Source organism: Epinephelus fuscoguttatus, linkage group LG20 (assembly GCF_011397635.1).
Source record: "Epinephelus fuscoguttatus linkage group LG20, E.fuscoguttatus.final_Chr_v1".
In the NCBI taxonomy this organism is placed as follows: Eukaryota; Metazoa; Chordata; class Actinopteri; order Perciformes; family Serranidae; genus Epinephelus; species Epinephelus fuscoguttatus.
The window spans coordinates 12677952-12698795 of record NC_064771.1 but is presented as its reverse complement, the minus strand read 5'-3'; the positions used below and the strand labels follow the sequence as shown (position 1 = coordinate 12698795).

General features: G+C 39.3%; 1 protein-coding gene across 1 annotated transcript in view; it reads right to left on the bottom strand.

The window, feature by feature from the left end:
- The window catches only part of mapk8b (mitogen-activated protein kinase 8b), a 46925-nt gene that overhangs the window by 12139 nt on the left and 13942 nt on the right, over positions 1-20844 (bottom strand). The window contains 6 exon segments of the mRNA XM_049563014.1: positions 1889-2071; positions 5335-5406; positions 8406-8571; positions 13678-13816; positions 18223-18281; positions 18905-19034. Of these exon segments, the coding sequence (XP_049418971.1) occupies positions 1889-2071; positions 5335-5406; positions 8406-8571; positions 13678-13816; positions 18223-18281; positions 18905-19034 (749 nt within the window).

The following is a 20844-nucleotide window of genomic DNA, read 5'->3' as shown; positions in this document are numbered from 1 at the left end:
TGCAAGGCTCAACGGCTTTCCTAGGGGCCTGCTGCCCATCCTCCAATCTCCACTGGTTAGCTAATGTGAGCCTTGGCTGCTCTGCACTGTGGACCACCCAGGTTGGATGGGAGCTAGCTAGTGGCACTGCTCATTCATGATTAACACTGACTGCTGCTGAAACATGGTGGCCATCCTGTAGTCTCCTCACAGGGTGCTCTGGTGAGTAAGCAGCTTCATTTTGAGCCGCAAAACCCCTTAAGTATTGTTAAGTATGTTAGCACTACTAGCTGTGCCGACATTGCAAACGGTGCTAACAGAGCTAACAGTGATAATGATAAAAGGGGTTTGTGGCTCAAAATTGGGCTGCTTAGGGACCTATGAGGAGACTTGAAGGTAGGCACAGTGTTTTCACAGCAACACTGTTGTGTTGGGACGGAGTTACTAACAGTAATCACTGAATGAGCGAAACCCCTCCCACTAGACCTGGGTGGTGCACAGCTCAGTAAAGTAAAAAGTACCAAAATTAATTTAAAAACTGACATTTGTAAACCGCTCAAAAATATTCTTGGTGGTGACATCACTAGTAACTACATAATTTAACTCTTGGTGGAAAAAAACATATCAGACACAAATATCTATTCCAAGCTCAATATTTTTATATGTCATAAAACATATCTGGAGGGGATTTTTAATAAATGGAGGATCAGTGACACAGGAGGAGAGTTGGATGAGGTTTTCCAGAGAATGATGGGATCTTTCTAAAGATGCCCTGTGGAATTTTCTTGTAAACAAACAGTTATGTTTACATTCAGTGTTTTCTTGCCAAAAACATATTGTGTACATTCTTGAAGCCTGGCGAACGTCTTACATGCTCATGCGTTCTTTTGCATGTTACAAACAAAGATGGGGGGCCAATTCACACAAACACTGCTCCATTGCACAGCTAGTGGTCAAACACTACACGGGGTGCCTTTAAACCTTCCATTTTAAACAGATAGAAACTGTTGTTGTGTTTGTATTTGGGCTGATCAGGACATTCACCTTGATTATCAAATGTTCTATGTGAAAGCCTTGTCAGCGTAGGCAATCAAAGAGCCGTGTGCCGTATGTGAACATCTAATACATGCAGTTTAACAGGTGTACTTCAGGGGAATACTGTTGTCACATATCCTCCATGAATTAATGAGTACAGAAACATTTTCTTCCTCCTTGCCTCATCTTCAAACAGCTCCACGACGCTCGCTTTGAGTGTTCCTGTCAGCTCCTCTCCATTTACACATGAAGACGTGCTTGAGGTAAATTCCTCCTCACAGTAAACAACTTGGTCCTGAACTGTCAGCTTCTGTAGTAAGTGCTTAATCTAAGGCAGCTGCTGAAAATTGATTTGTCACTCGGGCTTTGCTGTCAGCAGATGTTTATACGGTTGCACATACACTCAAAGTGATGGGGAAAAAGTTCATCTTTCTGCTTGCAAGTGATTGGATACATACTCGATGAGCCACCATGGAACCATTATATCACTATTTCAATTACAAAAATAGCCATTTAAAATGTTGCCCATGATAAATTCTACATTAGCAAAAAAGAACCAGCTTTACAAAGTCTTTTGTTCAAATTTCAGGCAGTAAAATTGGAGCATATTGTGGCATAAAACTCTCTGGAAAGTCTGATTGCCTCATTATTCCTGGCTCCTTCTGGCATGTGATAAAACAGCAATTTACATTTTACAAATGGTTCCCCTTCAGGCTGGACAACTGCTGCACCTGTAACAGAGGAACTATGCTCCAAAATGGTTTTTATCTCTTAGCTGGAACTAAATTTACAACCTCACACCAATTTTAGCGTGCTTCAATAAGCCTTCGCGAGATGGTTTCACGGGTATTAAGAGAGGCGGCAGAATCTTTACCTTTCAGTTTGTTGTGTTCAGAGTCTGCAGGGAACAGGACATCAGGGAAGAGCTTCTCAAAGCTGTAGCCCGCATACCGTGGCCTGTTCTCCACGTAGGTCCTCACCGACTGGTTGAGCTTCATCAGGAACTCCTGAGACGGTGTCCCCAGCTGCTCGATCACCTTATTCCACTGGTCGATATCTTATGGTTGCAGTATTAAGAAAAGTACCAGGCTGGGTTTGGACAGAAGGAGTGGCCATTCCAGAGTCAGGTTGGGTCATTCTGAGTAACATTTTGAACTGATGAATAATAAAAGAGAGCCATCTGGAGCTGCTACATCTCATACTGCGTTGTTCTGGCCTGGATATGTTCCTAAAATACACGTGTAGCTGCAACTGTGCTGAAAGATGCAATATCAAAGCTGTCATGGGATAAAGGATGTAGAAACTGCTGTAAAGAGATGGCTCAAGATTGTAAAGTGTATTATTGGATGAACTCAACTCAAATTTCTCAAAACAAAGAATTTAAATATTCAGACAATTAGGTGAAAGGCTTATTCAGTATTGGCAGTTTCACTTCTAAGGAAAATAATTAAGTCCCATTCAAACCTGTGGAAATCAGCCAAGCTGGACAAAGTGGGGTACACACACCATAAACTATGTTAGGTGAGACAGACAATGCTCACCTCAAGTGATCCAGATGCTGGAAATATGTATGCAACTTTTTTTTCTTGAGGACAAAAACACACATACACACAGATGTAAAATGTACAGATCTACCTGACGGACACATACAGACATGTCTTGTTCGCGTCTTCGCTCATCCTTAACACTGGATGAACAACAAGGAGGAAAAGCCTGCTGCCATAACCAATTTTTTTAAAGCCATTTTAAAAAGCGATTTGTTGGGCTTGTTGACAGGTGTTTCCCTGGTAGGCAAAACAGTGGATCCATTTATTTGGGTCCTGACAGAACATGAAAAACAACCTTCATAGAGAGCCCCAAGTTTATCCGTCAAACCAAAAGTGGGGAAAGATAAGTTAGACAGGATAAATCATAAACCAACAAGTGTATTGAATCCTGACTGAATTATTAGAAAAGGCTTTGCCCTAAATTATCAACAAACTTGTCTAGATACCAAAAACGCATTCGACTCTGTAGGGTGGACCTTTCTCTTTGAAATTATGAAAAAGTTTGGCTTTAATGAAACAATAATAATTGACAATAATAACAATCTAAAAGATAGAAACATTATAAATAGATCATCAGCTCAGGTACTGATCAACAGGGAACGGTATATACTTTGTGACAATAAAAATGTGTCCACTAGTAGATACTGGCAATACTGTTTGTTTCTATTGCGGAGTAAAATCAGGGCTGGATTCTCACGTGATCTTGTGACTCGTGTGATCTTCTAAATTTCGCCTGATCTCATGAATCCAGCTGCCTCTCAAGGTAACATGATTTGGGTGGTCATGGAGGACATGGAGTAGTTGTAAATACAGAAAACTTCAAACACTTGAAATTATTGTTCTTAGTAACCCTAAAGCTTCCATTTTTCATCCAGTCCTACCACCGCCGAGTGCTTTTTTGTAGGCCAACCCAGAAGTTTGCATCGTCCTGGTTTCCTCGACAAGAAAAGCCAGCAGGATTTTTTTTAATTGGATTTTGGATTATTGCAGGAAGCAAGCTCTGTGGCAAACAAACGTTTGTGATTCTTACATGTTTTCTTCAGAAAGATTACCTTTCACAAATTAATACCACTTTTATGATTGTTGAATCTTAAATGCAATTGCCAGAAGTAAAAAGCTAACGTTAGGCTATAAAAGAACCACAACACGATCCCATGGCTTCATCATTGCCCCCACAACATGGTATGTGATGGCATTTTGTAGTCTCATTTAGCCACTTGTTGGCAGATGATGTAAAAGATGTAAAAGTGCAAAAACTAACAAATTTCTGGGCTTTAGGACTTATTCTTGCACCACTCTACTCATGCTAGCCTCCGATTCATTAGTTTCAGTCACAGTATTTTCCCAATGACATATTTTCATAATCTCATGCTTTCTAACAACCTGAAATGGGACAGTGTTATGTTTTGTCATATTAGTTTGTTAAATGACATACAGTACTACTATAATGGATTTTGCTCTAAGAACAAATAACTTTTTTTTCTCGTTTAGCTGCTTACTCTGTCAATGTAACCTCTCTGTTAACATAACAAACAAAGCTAATGCTACATAAACCTCAGCTAACCAAAGTCAACCAGCATATTACAATATTAACCAACTACTAACTTCTTAATGCGAAGTAATTAATCAGTGATAGCACAGTTTGTTTTTAGCTTAATATGAATCATTATATCCTTAATTAGCATATGAATTATTGAGTTATCGCCTAAAACCTCTTCTTTTAATCTGTACATTCTTTTTTCCAAGTGGACGTTTGTGCCAAATCTGAAGAGATTTCCTCAAAGTGTTCTTGAGATATCGCATTCACTTGAGTAAGATGGATCCAAGGTCACAGCGACCCTGACCTTTAACCACCTAAATCTTATCAGTTCACTGTTGAGTCCAAGTGAATGTTTGCGCCAAAATGAAAAAAAAAAAAAATCCCTCAAGGTGTTCTTACGATATCGCATTCACAAGAATGAGACAGACAAGGTCACAGTAACCTTGACCTTTGACCATCTAAATCTTTTTTTTTTTTTTTTGGGCTTTTAGCCTTTAATGTATAGGACAGTCAACTGTGAAGGGGGGAGAGAGAGAGGGAGTGACATGCAGCAAAGGGCCACAGGCTCGAGTCGAACCCGGGCCGCTGCGGCAACAGCCTTGTACATGGGGGGCCTGCTCTACCACTAAGCCACCGGCGCCCCTGACCATCTAAATCTAATCAGTTCATCATTCAGTCCGTGTAGATATTTTTTGCCAAATTTGAAAAAAACATTACCTCAAGGTATTTTTGAGATATCACGATCACAAGAATAGGATGAACGGACAACCTGCCCACTATCCAGGTGCGGAGGTATAAAAAAAAAAAAAAAAAAAAAAAGTTAAGTATGCAAACCAAGTACAACTGCTGCATGAGGCTCCCACATAATATTTACAGGATATAATTCCATACACATATATATAATCCATCCATGTCATAGCAGGGAAAGCACAGGTGTAATTAACTAACCCTGTCATTGTGCTTGTTCATTAGTGTGACTGATTACACCTGTGCTTAACCTGCTATGAGGACTATCACTGCCATGACAAAGGTTTTTTCCTCGTCCACTCACTCACTGAAAGAAATTAACGGTACCACTGCATACAATGATTCATTAAATCAGTCATTAAACAGGTGCAGTAGCTTGGCAGGCTTTCCCCATTGTGTGGAAAGACATGAACAAGATGTCAGACAAAAGGATGAGAGACGAGACGGCATTTCGGGGGTTTGGATGAAGGTTCAACTTAAGGATACGATCGGTGCCTGGAAACAACACACTACCCCGGACCATTTCAGCCATGATGCAGCCAACAGACCAGACATCAACTGAAAAATGAAATGACAACCACCAAATTAGCATGCAGGGCTGGAAAACAAACAGAAAACAACCCTTACAACATAAAAAACTCATAAGAACATAAGGGAAAATAAAAAAACAAAACATGATGTGGTGCCAGGTGATGTGTGTGATACAAGACAAAATGAACTGCATGCAGTTGGGTGCACTCAAACCTGGTCAGCGTCCCACATTGCTAGAGAAAGTATTATGATTCTTTTTGGCTGGCTTTAACTGTACATACTGCACACTTCTGTACTAGCAGCAGTATTACTAATCAAGAATATATGTTCCAGATGATATCTGCTTCAGATGCACTGAATAGTGAATCAGAGGCTTTTAAAGTGAGACACTGACTGTCAAGGTCTTCTGAAAATGTGTTTTTGTAGAAATGCATTTTAACACCCTCAATATCCTCACTGCACTTCATGCTGTGTTAAACTGGAACATTCTGATCTATACGGCCAGAAATGATCATTTTGGAGCTTTTGTCACACCCACATGTGCAACACTGCCGTTCCAGATACACAAATACTTCTAAAACACAACACCAATTTATTTAGTATTATGTTGTGGGACAAAACCTGTGACTGCTGCATTAACAAAGACATGAAGAGCAGACTGAGGATGCAGGAGGGTATTTCATGCAGTTTAGTTCTTAGCAATGGAGGAGCAAACTATTCAATTCTATTTCAGGTTTTTCGTGTGACTGTCGTGGTGCTTGAAGCAACAGTGCCGAGGTGAGTGAGGAGGCAGTCGTGTGAGTTTGTCTGTCTGTAGGAACTGCAGGTGGGTGGATGCGAGTCAAGGTGTCAGGCAAATCCAAGAAATAGAATCTCTATAGTTGCTCTCGGGTTATGATCTCTGTGCGATCCATTTGATGAAGAGACATGGTTTGAAGAGACGAAAAGACATTTCCGGGTGCTATGTTTTGTTTCATAAGAAATGCCAAACACTGCTGCAAGCAGCTCAAGGATACAATCCCTTCCTGGAAAAAGGATTTTGTGGCGAACCATTTCTGCCATAATGCAGCCCACAGCCCAAATATCCACTACATATGTGCAGCATAAAAGGAGGGAGAAGAGAATAAGCAAAAAAAAGCAACAAGTCAGCAGGAAAAATTAGGGTCAGTGTTTTGGGTCAAGAGGACCAAGGATGAGAGAGCGTTAGTATTGAAGGGGAACTTTGGTATTTTTCAACCTGGACCACCTTTTCTCATGTTTTTATGCCATAGTGACGAATGCGAACAACAGTTTTTGAAATTGGTCCAGTAAGACCACTGCAACTGGCAGCCATGAAACTAACAGTGTAATCAATCCTTCAATCCAATCAGGGGCAATACTGCACCGTCAATGTATAGTACGTCCACTGAAAGTGCTTGTTTTTGCCACTGGCAGGCTTAGATGGTTCTTATAAGCATCAGGCAACAAAATGGAAACGACCCTACAGAGAAATAAAACGTTTCTCATATCCTTCTTCACGTGTGTGTAACCAAGTCTTACTCAAAGCAGAAGTCTCGTTCTGAAGACAATAACAAAAAGACCAGATCAGTCGAAAGGTAAAGAAAAATGTTTTATTTCTTTGTAGGGTCCTTTCCATAATTGTGAGACACTTTTCATAACAAGCTGAGCCTGTCAGTGGCAAAAACTAGCAGTTTTAGTGGATGTACATTGACAGTGTCCTGTTGGACTCAAGACAACATTGCAGACTGTTTCATAGCTGTCAACTGCTGCGCTTCTGCTCAACACTGGACCAAATTCAAAAATTGGCGTTCCCATTGCTCACTAAGGCACAAACACATGGGAAAATGCCGTCCAAGTTGATAAATACCAAAGATACCCTGGAGTTTTGCCATAATGGGAGCATTGTTGCTATGTGTCCACCTCATGATGCCAGTACCAGAGGCAACATGTGATTCCCTGGGTTCTTTTAATATCTAGAAATCAAAAATTTGCCAAACTGACTGTTATTCATCTGACTAAATACCTTAAAGTCCAACTATCTGCTAGGTTACTGGAGCCCCAGTCTCGTCTCTATCAAAGGAACAATTTAAAATTTTGGAAAATATGCTTGCTGGCTTTCTTGCTGAGAATTAAATGGAAAGGTTGATACCACTTACATGTCTGTATGCTGAATATATGACTAGAACCAAGAGACAGCTAGCCTAGCTTAGCATAAAAACTGGCAACAGGGATAAACGGCTAGCACGGCTCGGTCTAAATCATCTGCCCTCTAACTCCACCAGGGCTCACTTATTCACATGTTATATTTCCTGGACTCAACCAGGACCTAGTCCAATACATAACCCCTGTAAAACTACAACTTTGTTTTTTCTGTTCTGAATATGAAACAAAATATAACGTGTTAATTTGTGAGCTTTAGAGGTGCTGGTAAGTGAAGTTCTTTACCCTTGGACTGAGCCTGGCTAGCCGTTTCCCCCTGCTAGCAGTCTATATGCTAACCCAAGCTAACTGCGGTACCAATCTTCCAAACCAACACAAGGCAAAAAGGCATATTTCTCAAAATGTTAGACTGTTCCGTTAAGACTGTCTTGCAGAAACTGTGATATGTTCCAAGCAGGAGCACTGAGTGAAACTGCTGAAGCATGCACAAGTGCCTGTATTCATACTGGCGTTTTTAGCCAGGCTGTTCGGAGCTCAGGACAGGCAACCTCTTAATAAAACATCAAACGCATGCTAAAGCACTGCTGGGAACTGGAGTCCCCAGACAGGAAGTTTCACACAAAGCACCGATGCCCAACATGCCAACTTCCCCCCTGAGTGTGACCTTTACAGGAACAGGGAGTGTGTGTGTGGAAGTGTGTGTGTGTGTGTGTGTGTGTGTGTGTGTGTGTGTGTGTGTGTGTGTATGTGTTTGGGAGGTGCTGTTGAAAACATCCCAGGGGGGAGGGCCATGCAGCAGGCCAGGCAGCAGCTTAAGAGCTCCTTATTGGCCAGTCGCTGTCAAGAAGCTGCTTTCCTCCACTCACCGTTGGCCTGGTAGCCCATGCCCAGGATGACCTCTGGGGCGCGGTAGTAGCGGGTGACCACGTAGGGCGTCATGAGGAGGCCGGTGGCAGCTGTCCTGGCCAGGCCAAAGTCCAGGATCTTCAGTGTGCAGTCAGACTTCACCACGATGTTGCTGGGCTTCAGGTCCTACACAGAAAAGACATCACTGAGAATTACAAGTCTGATTTAGATCAGAGGTCCAAGTCAACTGAAAAGCACTGTTGCAGTCAGTTTCATCTTCAATTAGGGACATTCATTTCCACATTTGCCAAATGTACCAGTGTTTTTTAAAGTAAAAAATAACAAATACAACAAATATTTTTTGTGTGGGAACAAATCTAATAAATTCTATATATGGAAAACACTGTAGTTGGTGTATTTGGACACTGGGGCCTGTGTTCCTCTATAGGACATGATCATTCATTCCTACAAAGTATGAAAAACAAAGAGATGATGTATCACAAAGGGTTTGTTTTGTTTGGTCCCACTTGTTTTTTCCATAATTTAACGGTTTGGATTCAGTGTCTTCACATTAGGGCTGCATTATTTTCTGCACTGCTTCGTGACGATAGCCTGACGCCAACAAGAAGAAACTCACTGAGCTTAAGGGCGGGGAATATATCGATTACACTCTATATTATTATTATTAACAGTAGTCTACTTCATTTAACTTCATTATAACAGTGCTTCACTTTATTATAACAGCACTTTAACTTTATTTTAAAGGTACCTAAGTACGTAAGTTTATCATAACAGTACTTTATTTAACTTTATCACAATAGTGTTTTATTTACCTTCATTATAGCAGCACTGTATTTGACTTTATTATGAAGGTACTTATTTAACTTAACATAATAGTACTTTATTTAACTTTATTATAACAGCATGTTAGTTAATTCTATCATATCAGCACTGTATTACTTTGTTATAACAGTACTGTATTAACTTTATAACAGCACTTTAACTTTATTGCAGCAGTACTTTATTTTACTTTATTACAGCAGTACTTTATTTAACTTTACTTTATTATAACAGTACATTATGTAACTCTATTATAATAGCACTGTATTTAACTTTTTTTCAGCAGTACTTTATGTAACTTTATTATAATAGTACTTAGTTTAACTTTATTATAACAGTACTTTATTTAACTCTATTATAACAGCACTGTATTTAACTTTTAACAGCAGTACTTTATTAAACTTCATTATAACAGTACTTTACTTAACTCTATTATAACAGCGCTGTATTTAACTTTTTATAGCAGTACTTTATTTAACTTTATTATAACAGTACTTTATTTAACTCTATTATAACAGCACTGTATTTAACTTTTTATAGCAGTACTTTATTTAACTTTATTATAACAGTACTTTATTTAACTCTATTATAACAACGCTGTATTTAACTTTTAACAGCAGTACTTTATTTAACTTTATTATAACAGTACTTTACTTAACTCTATTATAACAGCGCTGTATTTAACTTTTTATAGCAGTACTTTATTTAACTTTATTATAACAGTACTTTATTTAACTCTATTATAACAGCACTGTATTTAACTCTATTATAACAGCACTGTATTTAACTTTTAACAGCAGTACTTTATTTAACTTTATTATAACAGTACTTTATTTAACTCTATTATAACAGCACTGTATTTAACTTTTTATAGCAGTACTTTATTTAACTTTATTATAACAGTACTTTACTTAACTCTATTATAACAGCACTGTATTTAACTTTTAACAGCAGTACTTTATTTAACTTTATTATAGCAGTACTTTATTTAACTTTATTATAACAGTACTTTATTTAACTCTATTATAATAGCACTGTATTTAACTTTTTTACAGCAGTACTTCATTTAACTTTATTATAACAGTACTTTATTTAACTTTATTATAACAGTACTTTACTTAACTCTATTATAACAGCACTGTATTTAACCTTTTACAGCAATACTTTATTTAACTTTTTAATGACAGTATTGTATTTAACTTTATTATAACAGTATTTCAACTTTATTATAAAAGTACTGTATTTAATTTTGTAACAGTAGTTTATTCAGTAGTTTAGTATTTTAGCAGTCAACAGTAGTTTAGAGGAAATTTCAAAATATCAAGGTTTATATCGTGTTTTGTGGTAACGCCCGAAAGTACTGCGATATTATTTATAGGCCATACTGCCCAGCCCTAATGATCTGTGACTCTGATTGTCTTTGACAGTCTCCTTCAAAGTGTATTAATTCCCCTGCTAAATAACAAAGAGCTTGTAAAATGGTTGACGTGCAGGAGGAAGTCTTTGTCGTCTTCTGAAAATAATCATGACGAACTAAACTGACATTGTTGTCATGTCATCAACAAGACTCAGCGCCTGTGGCTATAATTTTCTGGCGGCCATCTGCCAGCTGATTTATTACAACAACTCATTTGCCAGCCATGACAGTTTCAAGTTGACTGGTTGGCATTCAGTGTGATTTACAACAGATTGGATACTTCATCTGGAGTGTCATAGCAGTCACTGTTGTCTTTATTGTGATCACTTCCTAGTTTGGAAATTATACACAGACTGCTTTAACACCTGGCATCAAAGTGTCCAAAAATGTCCAGAGGGCAGCTCAGTAGCAAACACTACAGAACGAACTTCAGGAAATCCTTAATGCATTATAGGTAAGAAACAAAAAACCTTCTTGACAATGAGACATCAAGCAGCAGAGCTTAAGCACGGTCGATAGCGCTCTACTGCCTTGATAGTTAGGAAAATGTATTCTAGAGGGAGTGCTTAGCAACTCTGAGCATCTTAAAAGGGACTGGAGAGCTCTCATCACAGAGACAAAGCCCATGAGAACAAGAGAGCTGAATCTTTGGCGATCCATGACTCATATTGCATCTGTTCACCTTATGAAAGCTTTGCGTGCTGATGCGAGTGGCACTGGTTAGCTCCGCCTGTGGCTCAATTAGTTCTGGCTGGCAGAGCAAGAGGAGTTCTGCTAATCTACTGCTGCGTCTTTCACTGAGGGTGATTGACAGAGTGCTGTCAGTGTGTGTGTGTGTGTGTGTGTGTGTGTGTGTGCGCGTACAAGAGGAATCCTTTGTATATGGCTGCTGGTGCTTCAGGGTGTGTGAGTGTGTCATTTGTGTCTGTTGTTTGAAAAGTAAACAAGAGCCTGAGTGCATACATGTGTGTTTTACCGCAACCTGTACATCAAAATCTGCTGCCTAACAACCTCTTTATGTTTGATTGTGATAGATAGATAGATAGATAGATAGATAGATAGATAGATAGATAGATAGATTGATAGATTGTGCCAACTTTCACATTTTCAAAGGAATAGTTACACATTTTTGGAATTACCATTCTTCTTTTTCTGTCGGAGAGCCTACGCACATCGTCTATGCCGTTGTGAGCATTTATACTTGTGCGGTGGTGTGTCTGTGTGACTCTGCAGTTACGCCTCCAACACACTAGTCATTGGCAGAGTTTCTGTGAACTAAACTGTAAAGTTTAGTTGATTGAAAACACACCCAAAAACACATAACCATGGCGTAATAGTTACAATTTCAAACACAAGTACACAAATCAGCTTCACTATAACTTGCAGCATTCACAGACAAAGTGCTTGTCTTTATCTGGACACATTTTCCCCACAAATACAACATGCTAATGTTTCAGCACAAGCCTATGGCATTTTACATTGTATAAATTAGCCTAGAGGCTAGCGGAATTTTCCTCTACTCATATGAAGCTAGGGACAACAGCAATGTTTAACATAGGTAACGTTACAAAATTTGGTTCCAGTACAACTCACAAGGTTCACTGTCAAAACAACTGTTTTATACTACACACGTTTTCCAAACAAGTATAACATGCTAACATTATTAGCAAAAGCCTATGGCATTTTACATGGTATAAATTAGCCTAGTGACGAGCAGAGATATCCTCTTCTCATATAAAGGCAGGATAAATCCCTTAGTATAATCCCTGAAGGATAAATTACACACAAGACTTAAATGCTATTAATGTGGAGGCTTTATTATCTACACAATTTAGTGTTTCTTATCTGTGACATAAAAGTAAATAAAAGGTTCGTTTCTGATGGTTTCAGCATACAAAAATAAACAGGCTTCTGCGTCGCCGCAACATGTAGTTACATTTCTGGGGCGGTGCACATCAGGCTACAAAGTAGGCTCTACGTCTATCCAGAGCCGTAGACACGGCATCGATTCAATGCAGGAGTAGAAATTCAGCCTTAGACAAAAAAATCAAACTTATGTCTGTATAGTAAATATGAAGCTACCACTGGCAGCCAGTTAACTTAGCTTAGCATAAAGACTAAAGACAGTTAGCCAGGTTCTGTCAGGAATTTACAAAATCCATCAACCAGGATTGAATCATCTATTAATACGTTATGGGCCCTGTTTTTTAAGGCAGCTCGATGACCAGCACAAGCAAGTACACTGATACATCTGCAACCTCTGATTGGAGAAGTGCCGCCCCAGAGTGCAGAGCCATTATGCTGCTCAGCATCATCCAAACAACAACATGATTTCCTGGAGCGGAGTGTTTCCATTTTGTAGCCGTGATTATCATGCGTCACTGTGATTGGCAAAGCTGTTTCAGAGCGACGAGGGCAGTGATGTGACTGGCTGAGTGTATATTTGTCAATAACCACACCTTCTGATCGATATTTACCTTCATCCAGCCCTTTAGCACTTGGAGCCATACAGTTCCTGTATCCTAGAGTTGTGTTGCTTTTGTGTGATTAAAATATGGCTCTAAATCTCTTTTGCTTAATCCATACAAAAACTGAAGTGTAAAAATGACATGTTGTGGTTTTGAGAGAGTTTTGGGCTTGACTATTTCTTGGCCGGGGGCAGGGACTTCCTGGAGCCTGGTTGTCACAATGAGTTTACAGAGACTCCAGAAAGTCTCTGTGTCCCGCCAAGTAAACAAATAAGTGTATTTCCCAAATGTTGAACTATTCCTTTAACTCTCAACTTTAAACTTGTAATAGCTTGACATATGACATATGTGATTGGCATATGATGGCTTTTGCCATGTATAATATTTTGCTGGCTAATAGCTGCCAACCAAATACCTCTGTATTTCGGATCCAGAGAGATCCGCAGCAGCTAAATCATAAAATTGCTAATATCCAGCTGTAGATCAGTTTGAGCTTGCACGTGTGCTTTCAGTTTAACATTTCGACAAACTGTTTCATGTGTAGACATGTATATTGGTGTGCCTCACCCTGTGTATGATGCCAGCAGCGTGCAGGTGTTTGATTCCACACAGCATCTGGTAGAGCAGGTAGGACAGCCTCTCGTGGTCCAGCTCCATCTGAATCACCTGGCAGAGGTTGGCATCCATCAGCTCCATCACCAGATACCTGCAGGGAAACCAGAGGGTAAAATAATCAGATGGACGGGCGGACATGTACACAGAGTCATAGGTCACAGACAATTTTTCAATTTTCCCCCTACCCTTGCATTTCCAAGTGCTATTATTGTGGTAGCAAAGTTAACTGGACCACTTTCCATTTTCCTCAGAGCCTAACAACTACCATTTTTTCCACAGTTACTTCAGTTGTTCCATGGTCTGCCATTTCTGCTGCTGTGATGCTCTTTGGAAACAGGGGATAGCTACTAATAGCAACAGGGGAAAACAAAAGTGCTATCCTCTTTATGTTTTGGTTGCGCAGTGGATGACCAAGCGACAACGCTTAAGTGCCAAAAACTGCAGTTCCTTAAAAGGCCACTTGAGACTGGCTACAAAGGCAAGTCAGTCCCCACAGATACCCATGTTGAAATGCCCAAATTTACAACAAAACTTAACATGTTCACAGCCTGGTACCAAAAAAGGTTTTGGTGTCTGTCAACTGTACGAGGATGATTTTCATATAACTCACCTACTTAAATGTTATTAAGGCTTAAAGTTATGCATAATAAAGGGCATGGCCGCACTGAGTGACAGGTGGGTGTTTTATGTTGACAAGTCGCTGCCATGTCAAGAATGTTGGTTAGGTAACACAACCATGGTATAACCCCAGATTCACAGAATATAGCATCTGTAGCTATCGCTATTTCAATGTGTTTTAAGTTCATGAAAGTTAATTGTGCTAAAAGACCCTCTAAGGAATCAGATGTTCAGTTTTGCTGGCAAGTACATTTTGTACTTATGGTTATAAGCCTGTTTTTGGCTAGCAAAAATTAGCACTACCATTATCACAGTTAACCATAAAGGCACTGTGCTAACCAAGCTAACAGTCAGTGATGGGGTTAGCTTCACCCTCCCTTCCAAATATGGCCACTTCTGCTCCAAAAACGAGGACAGTCAAAATGCAACTCGAGGCTGCAAAATGGGAGTCCACAAACCGTCACAGTGGCTACGTCCATTAACCTATTTTTATACAGTTTATGGCTGAGGCGCTTCCTCCGTGCTGTACATCCAGCCTTTACTTCCACAGGACATCGTACTTGGTGGCAGACTAAATTGAGGAAAGGCTTATAGGGAACCAATCTAAATGCCAATACTGTCATTATTCTATGGCTGTTACATTCTGCGAGCAATATTTACTTCATAAGTTAAAACATAAAACACGTTTTTTCACTTTTCATACATTTCATATATATGAAGCTTATTTTTATGAATTATGTGACAATGTGACACTACTCAAACACACAAAAAATGTAATAACAGAGGATTAAAAGTTTCTGGTGAGTTATTGAACAATTTCCTGACTTATTAGTCTCCAGATAGCCCTGAACTTAAATGCCACGTAACTCTGCATAAGCAAGTTTAAAATCTACTCGTTGATCTCACCCACGCAGCACTTGTTTCCCATGGCATTTAGGAAGTGACAGTAATGGTTCTCCCTCTCAAAACAGTGATGATGTTATGTTATCTGGCAGCTCTTACATCATCAGTCCCTACAATCCTCCTACATGGAGTCAGGAACTTCTGACAGATTTTTATACACAGAGAAACATCTTGGTGACAGAGTGTGCAGCTTTGCTCTGTAAAAAGTAGGACTTCTGCTTGGATGATATTTGGATAAACTCCACGTTTTAATACAACATGTAGGAAACAGAAAAAGGGTATGGCACAGAATGTTTTTATGCAGGTAAGTGTAAGCACACATGCACACATATGTATATGCTGATATCCATATTTCATATGATAGAAATGTGTATAATGCCCCGTCATGCACTCTGTAATACAAGCCTGCATTCAGGTACACAAACACTCAGCGCAATGGAGTGTTCTCCTCCATCCTCTAACTGTGTGTTCGCCCCGCAGCCCTCTGGCTATGATTTGTCCAGTTTCCTTTTTAGCTCCAATCAGGCAGACACAGCGCTGCAGACACACACACAAGCTCTCAGACACATAAGCGCGCGCGCGCACACACACACACACACACACACACACACACACACACAGAGCTTCAAGAGGATGGCATTAATCATGTTTGTTCCCATCATACTCCGCAAAACCATCACTTCCCCCACATCTCAGTTTAGTATTCCCCTCTCTGCGATTCCACAGCCAGTTTCCACTCACATGGGCGTCTTGTCGACTTCCAAACACATCGGGGACGCTGCCAAATATACCCCAGTTTTCATCTTATTAAAGGCAGTGTCCACCCAATGTGGAATTTATGAGGCTGGAGTTTACAAAGAAATAAAGCTTAGGGGACAGATTGTGGAAGCTGCACTCCACCAGAACCATTATTTGGAAGTTTGTATGTTGAAAAGTTGTGTCATGGACCCTTGATATCAAATATAGCCATTTTCAGTCTGTTGTGACTTAAAGGGTATGTATGGTACGTAGGGCTGTACCCAAATATTCGGATATTCGAATATTCGTTTCTATGGGTAGGTATTCGTTATGAAAATTTGGTATTCGTTATTAGTTTTTTTATTTATTTATTTACTTATTTTTACATATTTTTTGGTGCTAAATGTAGTCTTTTTGTTGTTGGTAAATGTAGATTATCAATAAAAATTAAAACTTTGAAATTGCATTGATAAAAATGTGAAAATAAAGTATAGCCTACCAACTGAGCTTGTGCACGGCACGCTTGAGCGCATCCATCTGAGGCTGTAGATCAATGCCAAATTTTACGACTTTATCACTATTCCCTCTAACTTGTAGCTGTTTTTTCGTTATCTTTTGAATTTAATATGAATTATGGAACTGTTTTTGTCAACGTTTGTTTCCCCCGTTTTGTACAATAAATTACTGTTTAAAGTTTCAACAAGTTTATTTAGGAGTGCGTGACACAAGTGTGTTTTGAAAACGACAGCGGACTGTCACCTGCTCAACGCATCAGTACCTTGACAGTAATAGATTATAGATTAATAGATTATAATACTAATGTCAAAATATCATTTACAGACCGATTTAACAGACGATCACTGCTGCCCGACCCGCAGGTCCATCTGTGGGTCCCACGGGTTACGGGTCGACCCGCGCATCACTACTCAGCTCAGTCTATAAAGGCTGTACACACAACAGTAAGGCTATAGACATTATATTCTGTTCAGGCTGGCAGAACCAGCAGCTCATGGGCTCTACAGTGCACAGCACTGCTGATTAACCATTTTATTGCAGCACAGCAAATGAAAATTTGAATATTCGAATGTTCGAATATTCGTTATAAATTCTGCTGAAGGTCCGAATGTTAAAAAATGGTATTTGGGACAGCCCTAATGGTATGTTTCAACTTGACCGTATTTTCCCATTGGAACATTTTCTGAAATTGGTCCAGCATTGGGTGAGAGGACTGTTGCCAGTAGCAGCAAAGCACAATGCAATGTAACCACTCAGGGCAAATGCGCACCATTGATTTTGTTCCACTAAAGTGCTTGTTTTGCCACTGACAGGCTCAGATTGTTATTCTTAGTGTTTGAAAACATTACAGAAAGGGTCACTACAGAGATAGACCTTTTTGTTCAAGAGTACAATCCTTTCTGTTTAACCAGATTACAGCCACAAAACTCTAAGGCTAAACTCATCAGTCTCCATTAAAAAAAAAACAGTTAATTAACGTAAAAGACACTTAATTTAAAGTTGACAGAAACAATACAAAACTCAAAACACAAAAATCGTCTTGGTTCGTCTTTCCACTTTCTAACAATCACCAACTGTGGTTTGATTTAAAAAAATCACAGTTCAGGGCTGTTTCTGGGTGAAGAAAAAGGATCTTATTCTTCAACAAAATATCTATCGCTGTAGGGATCCTTTCCATAATGTTGTTAGACACTTAGAATAATAATCTGAGCCTGTCAGTGGCAAAAACAAGACATATGGGTCATATGTTACCAGTGGTTACACTGCAGCCTGTTTTGAGGCTGCCAGCTGCAGCACTGAACATTTTTTTCAAGTGTAGTTCCCATTAGTCACTTGAGCACAAAAACAAAGGAAGATAAAGTCAGGGTTGAAAAAAACTACTAAAGCTTCTCCTTAAGTCAGTGTTTACATTTGCTTTACGATGACACATTTCCACCTGTTAATCAGCTGATTGGATCTAGTTTGTAGAAAGTGCCTTCAACATTAAACATGTGCATGTTTTACAGTAATTACAGGGATTATAATTATATGTCTTCTGTAAATCACATCTCCCCACACTGTGTGGTTATAGTGAGGTAGAATAACACACTAACCAGAGATCAAGCTGAGCTGCACAAGCCCCCAAAGTCAGAAAAGGCAATCTAAGCCCCCAGCATGCTACATCCTGTATTGATTTTACAAACACCCAGCAAGCAGATTTTATTTGGGCTCAGTTATACTCACACATCTTGGAATTCTTCCAGTGTCTTCTGTGGTGTGAATACATTTAAAAGGCCAATTATCTGTTGAAATAAAAAGCACAGTTATTAATCTGTGAGTGTGAAGGGGAGATGAAGGGTTGTAAATGAATGACATCACCGTTATCAACTCTGCATCCCTGAACCACCAAGGAACAACTGAGAGGCTCCGACTGCAGCCGCCTGAGCTTTAATAATGAATAACAGGACATTCACTGATTCAAAACACTACATAGAACAGCAGTAGCAGGAAGGAGCGCTGTGGTAATCCACAAGATTCCTGTTTTCGAGATGACCTGTCAATCAACCAAGGTATTGTAATTTGAAATGCAGCCTGACACAGCATAATTTCAGGACACATGAGGACAAAAAAGATGTTCAAACTGATTTAGTTACATTTTCCAGATCTATCCTCAGGGCAAGCTTTGCTCCATCCAAGTGTCCGCTATTCTATCGGAAATTCACTGCTCCCACATGCTTGTTCATCACATTGCATCTTGACTGATTTAAACTCTGAAACAACCTTTAAACCCAGATATAAGCCTGTCCCCACAGGAGGAACACTTATACATAATACAGAAAAGGTGTCACATCTCATCCCTAATATTAAATAGACATACAGAAAGATTAAAATAACATGCTCAAAAGAATGGAACTCAAGCTCTTACGTTCTTGTGGTTGACACATTTCATTAGCACCAGTTCCCTGTAGGCCCGTTTCGCATGAGTTTGATTCTGAAACGGCCGGCTCAGCTTCTTGATGGCGACGTTCCTCTCCAAGTTGTGGTCATACGCTGAACTGGAGTGAAAAATGAAAGCAAAAACTTGGTCAAAAATAATATGTCAAAAGAATAAAAAAACAAACTATGTTTTCTTTTAGTCGCATTTCTCTGAGGATGTTTCACACACACTGATACTTTAACCCTTTGGTTTGTTGGTAGCTGGTTCAACAAGACAAGGTTCCGGACAAGACCTGCTTCCATGCTTTTGAATAAGAATGACACATTTGCTAGAAAGCTAACGTGTGTTGTTTAAAGTTTGTGTGTTGTTTTAAGTTTGTGTGTTTCTTTGTGTTTATTCTCAGGCTGCAGTCTGACACTGTCAGTTACTGTCACTGTCAGCCTGTAGTACTGCATAACAGTGATGGTTACTGCATAATAAAAACACATTTAGAAGCAGCATTAAAGTTGAGGCAAAGCAAAAATAAATGTGTTCTGAGTTTGTCATACAACAGAAAAAATATTTTAAAACCACCCAGCCAAATTTGCATGATTAAAAAAAAATCAACATGTATTTAAAATTAGGATTCAAAATAAGCAGTTTGAAACAAATCAACTCAAGGCCAGTCTTACACATCCAATATGGCAGCGATGGTGACATACTGCAGCAACAGGATGAAGCAGTCTATGCTGAGTCTATCATGTGTGAGGAAATGGTTCAAAGTTATTAATAACTTACAGAAACAATGCATGCAATAGTCCACGTTCCACCTTCACTTTCCCACTCTCTTTAACGCTCTCTTTAACACACATGTCACGGCACTCGTCTCTGCTTGTCTCCACCCTAAGTCCTGACAATTGTGCTCGTATATTGCATTAAGTTAGGGGTATGTGTGTCGGGTCTGGATGGTTGATAAACACAAACTTTTGCAGACAGGCTCTCGGAAAATAGGTGATAGCTAGTTCGCAAACTGTAGGCTGTGGTAAGTATGTCTTGTAACTTGCTGTTGGATGGGGAAGAGTTGATCCCTTTCACATACACGTTTGATCTGCTGTTAATTCTAAAATATTTTTAGTAGCTTTAAAATGTTTGTTTGTTCAATTCTGTGGCTTTTAAGGCTCTACGCCCACTGAATGTGAAAGAACTAGTTGGACAGTGTGACAATAAAAAGCACTAGTAGCTAGAAATCTTTCTGCCTGTAGATCAGACTTTCCCATATTGTTTAAGGCCTTTACACACCGTGGGCGTGACAAATAAATGACAGGAAAATACAAAATGCTCACCTTTAAATATTTTACCTCAAAACTATTCATATCGGCAGTGTTGCGAATTTGCAACAGTCGCAACACTTGTTCAATAAAAATTTCAAATAGATTTTCTCTGAATGACTTTGAGTTTTTTCTGGTAAACATTTACACAGTGTTTATGTCTAGGACCTTTACTCTGAGAGCCAAGAACTGAGGGATTGGATGTGATATGTGCTGCTGTTGTCAAGGTTGAAAGGAGTAACAAAGTGTGCCATCTTGGTTTGGACTACCGAGCCTCCATGTATTTGTCCGTGGATGCTACTCAACACGATGTTATTGAGTTCTTTTTATCATTTTTGTATCCTTTGTCATATAATAGAGAGTGCTGAGAAATATAATTGATTAACAGGTTCACCATTGTCATGACGTTGTGACGTGATGTCCTTTCAATGTAATTGGTTGTTGCCGTCCCTGGGTTAGGGTTACCGTTTTCAAAAAAAATTATATTGATGTGCAATTTTAATGGCACAAAAAAATGCCCCTGGTGTGTTAAGGCCTTTACACTGACAAATACAGTATTAAAAATGTCTGTTTGTATTAGAGCAGTGTGGGCAAATCAATGAGCAATACTGCTTTATGGCA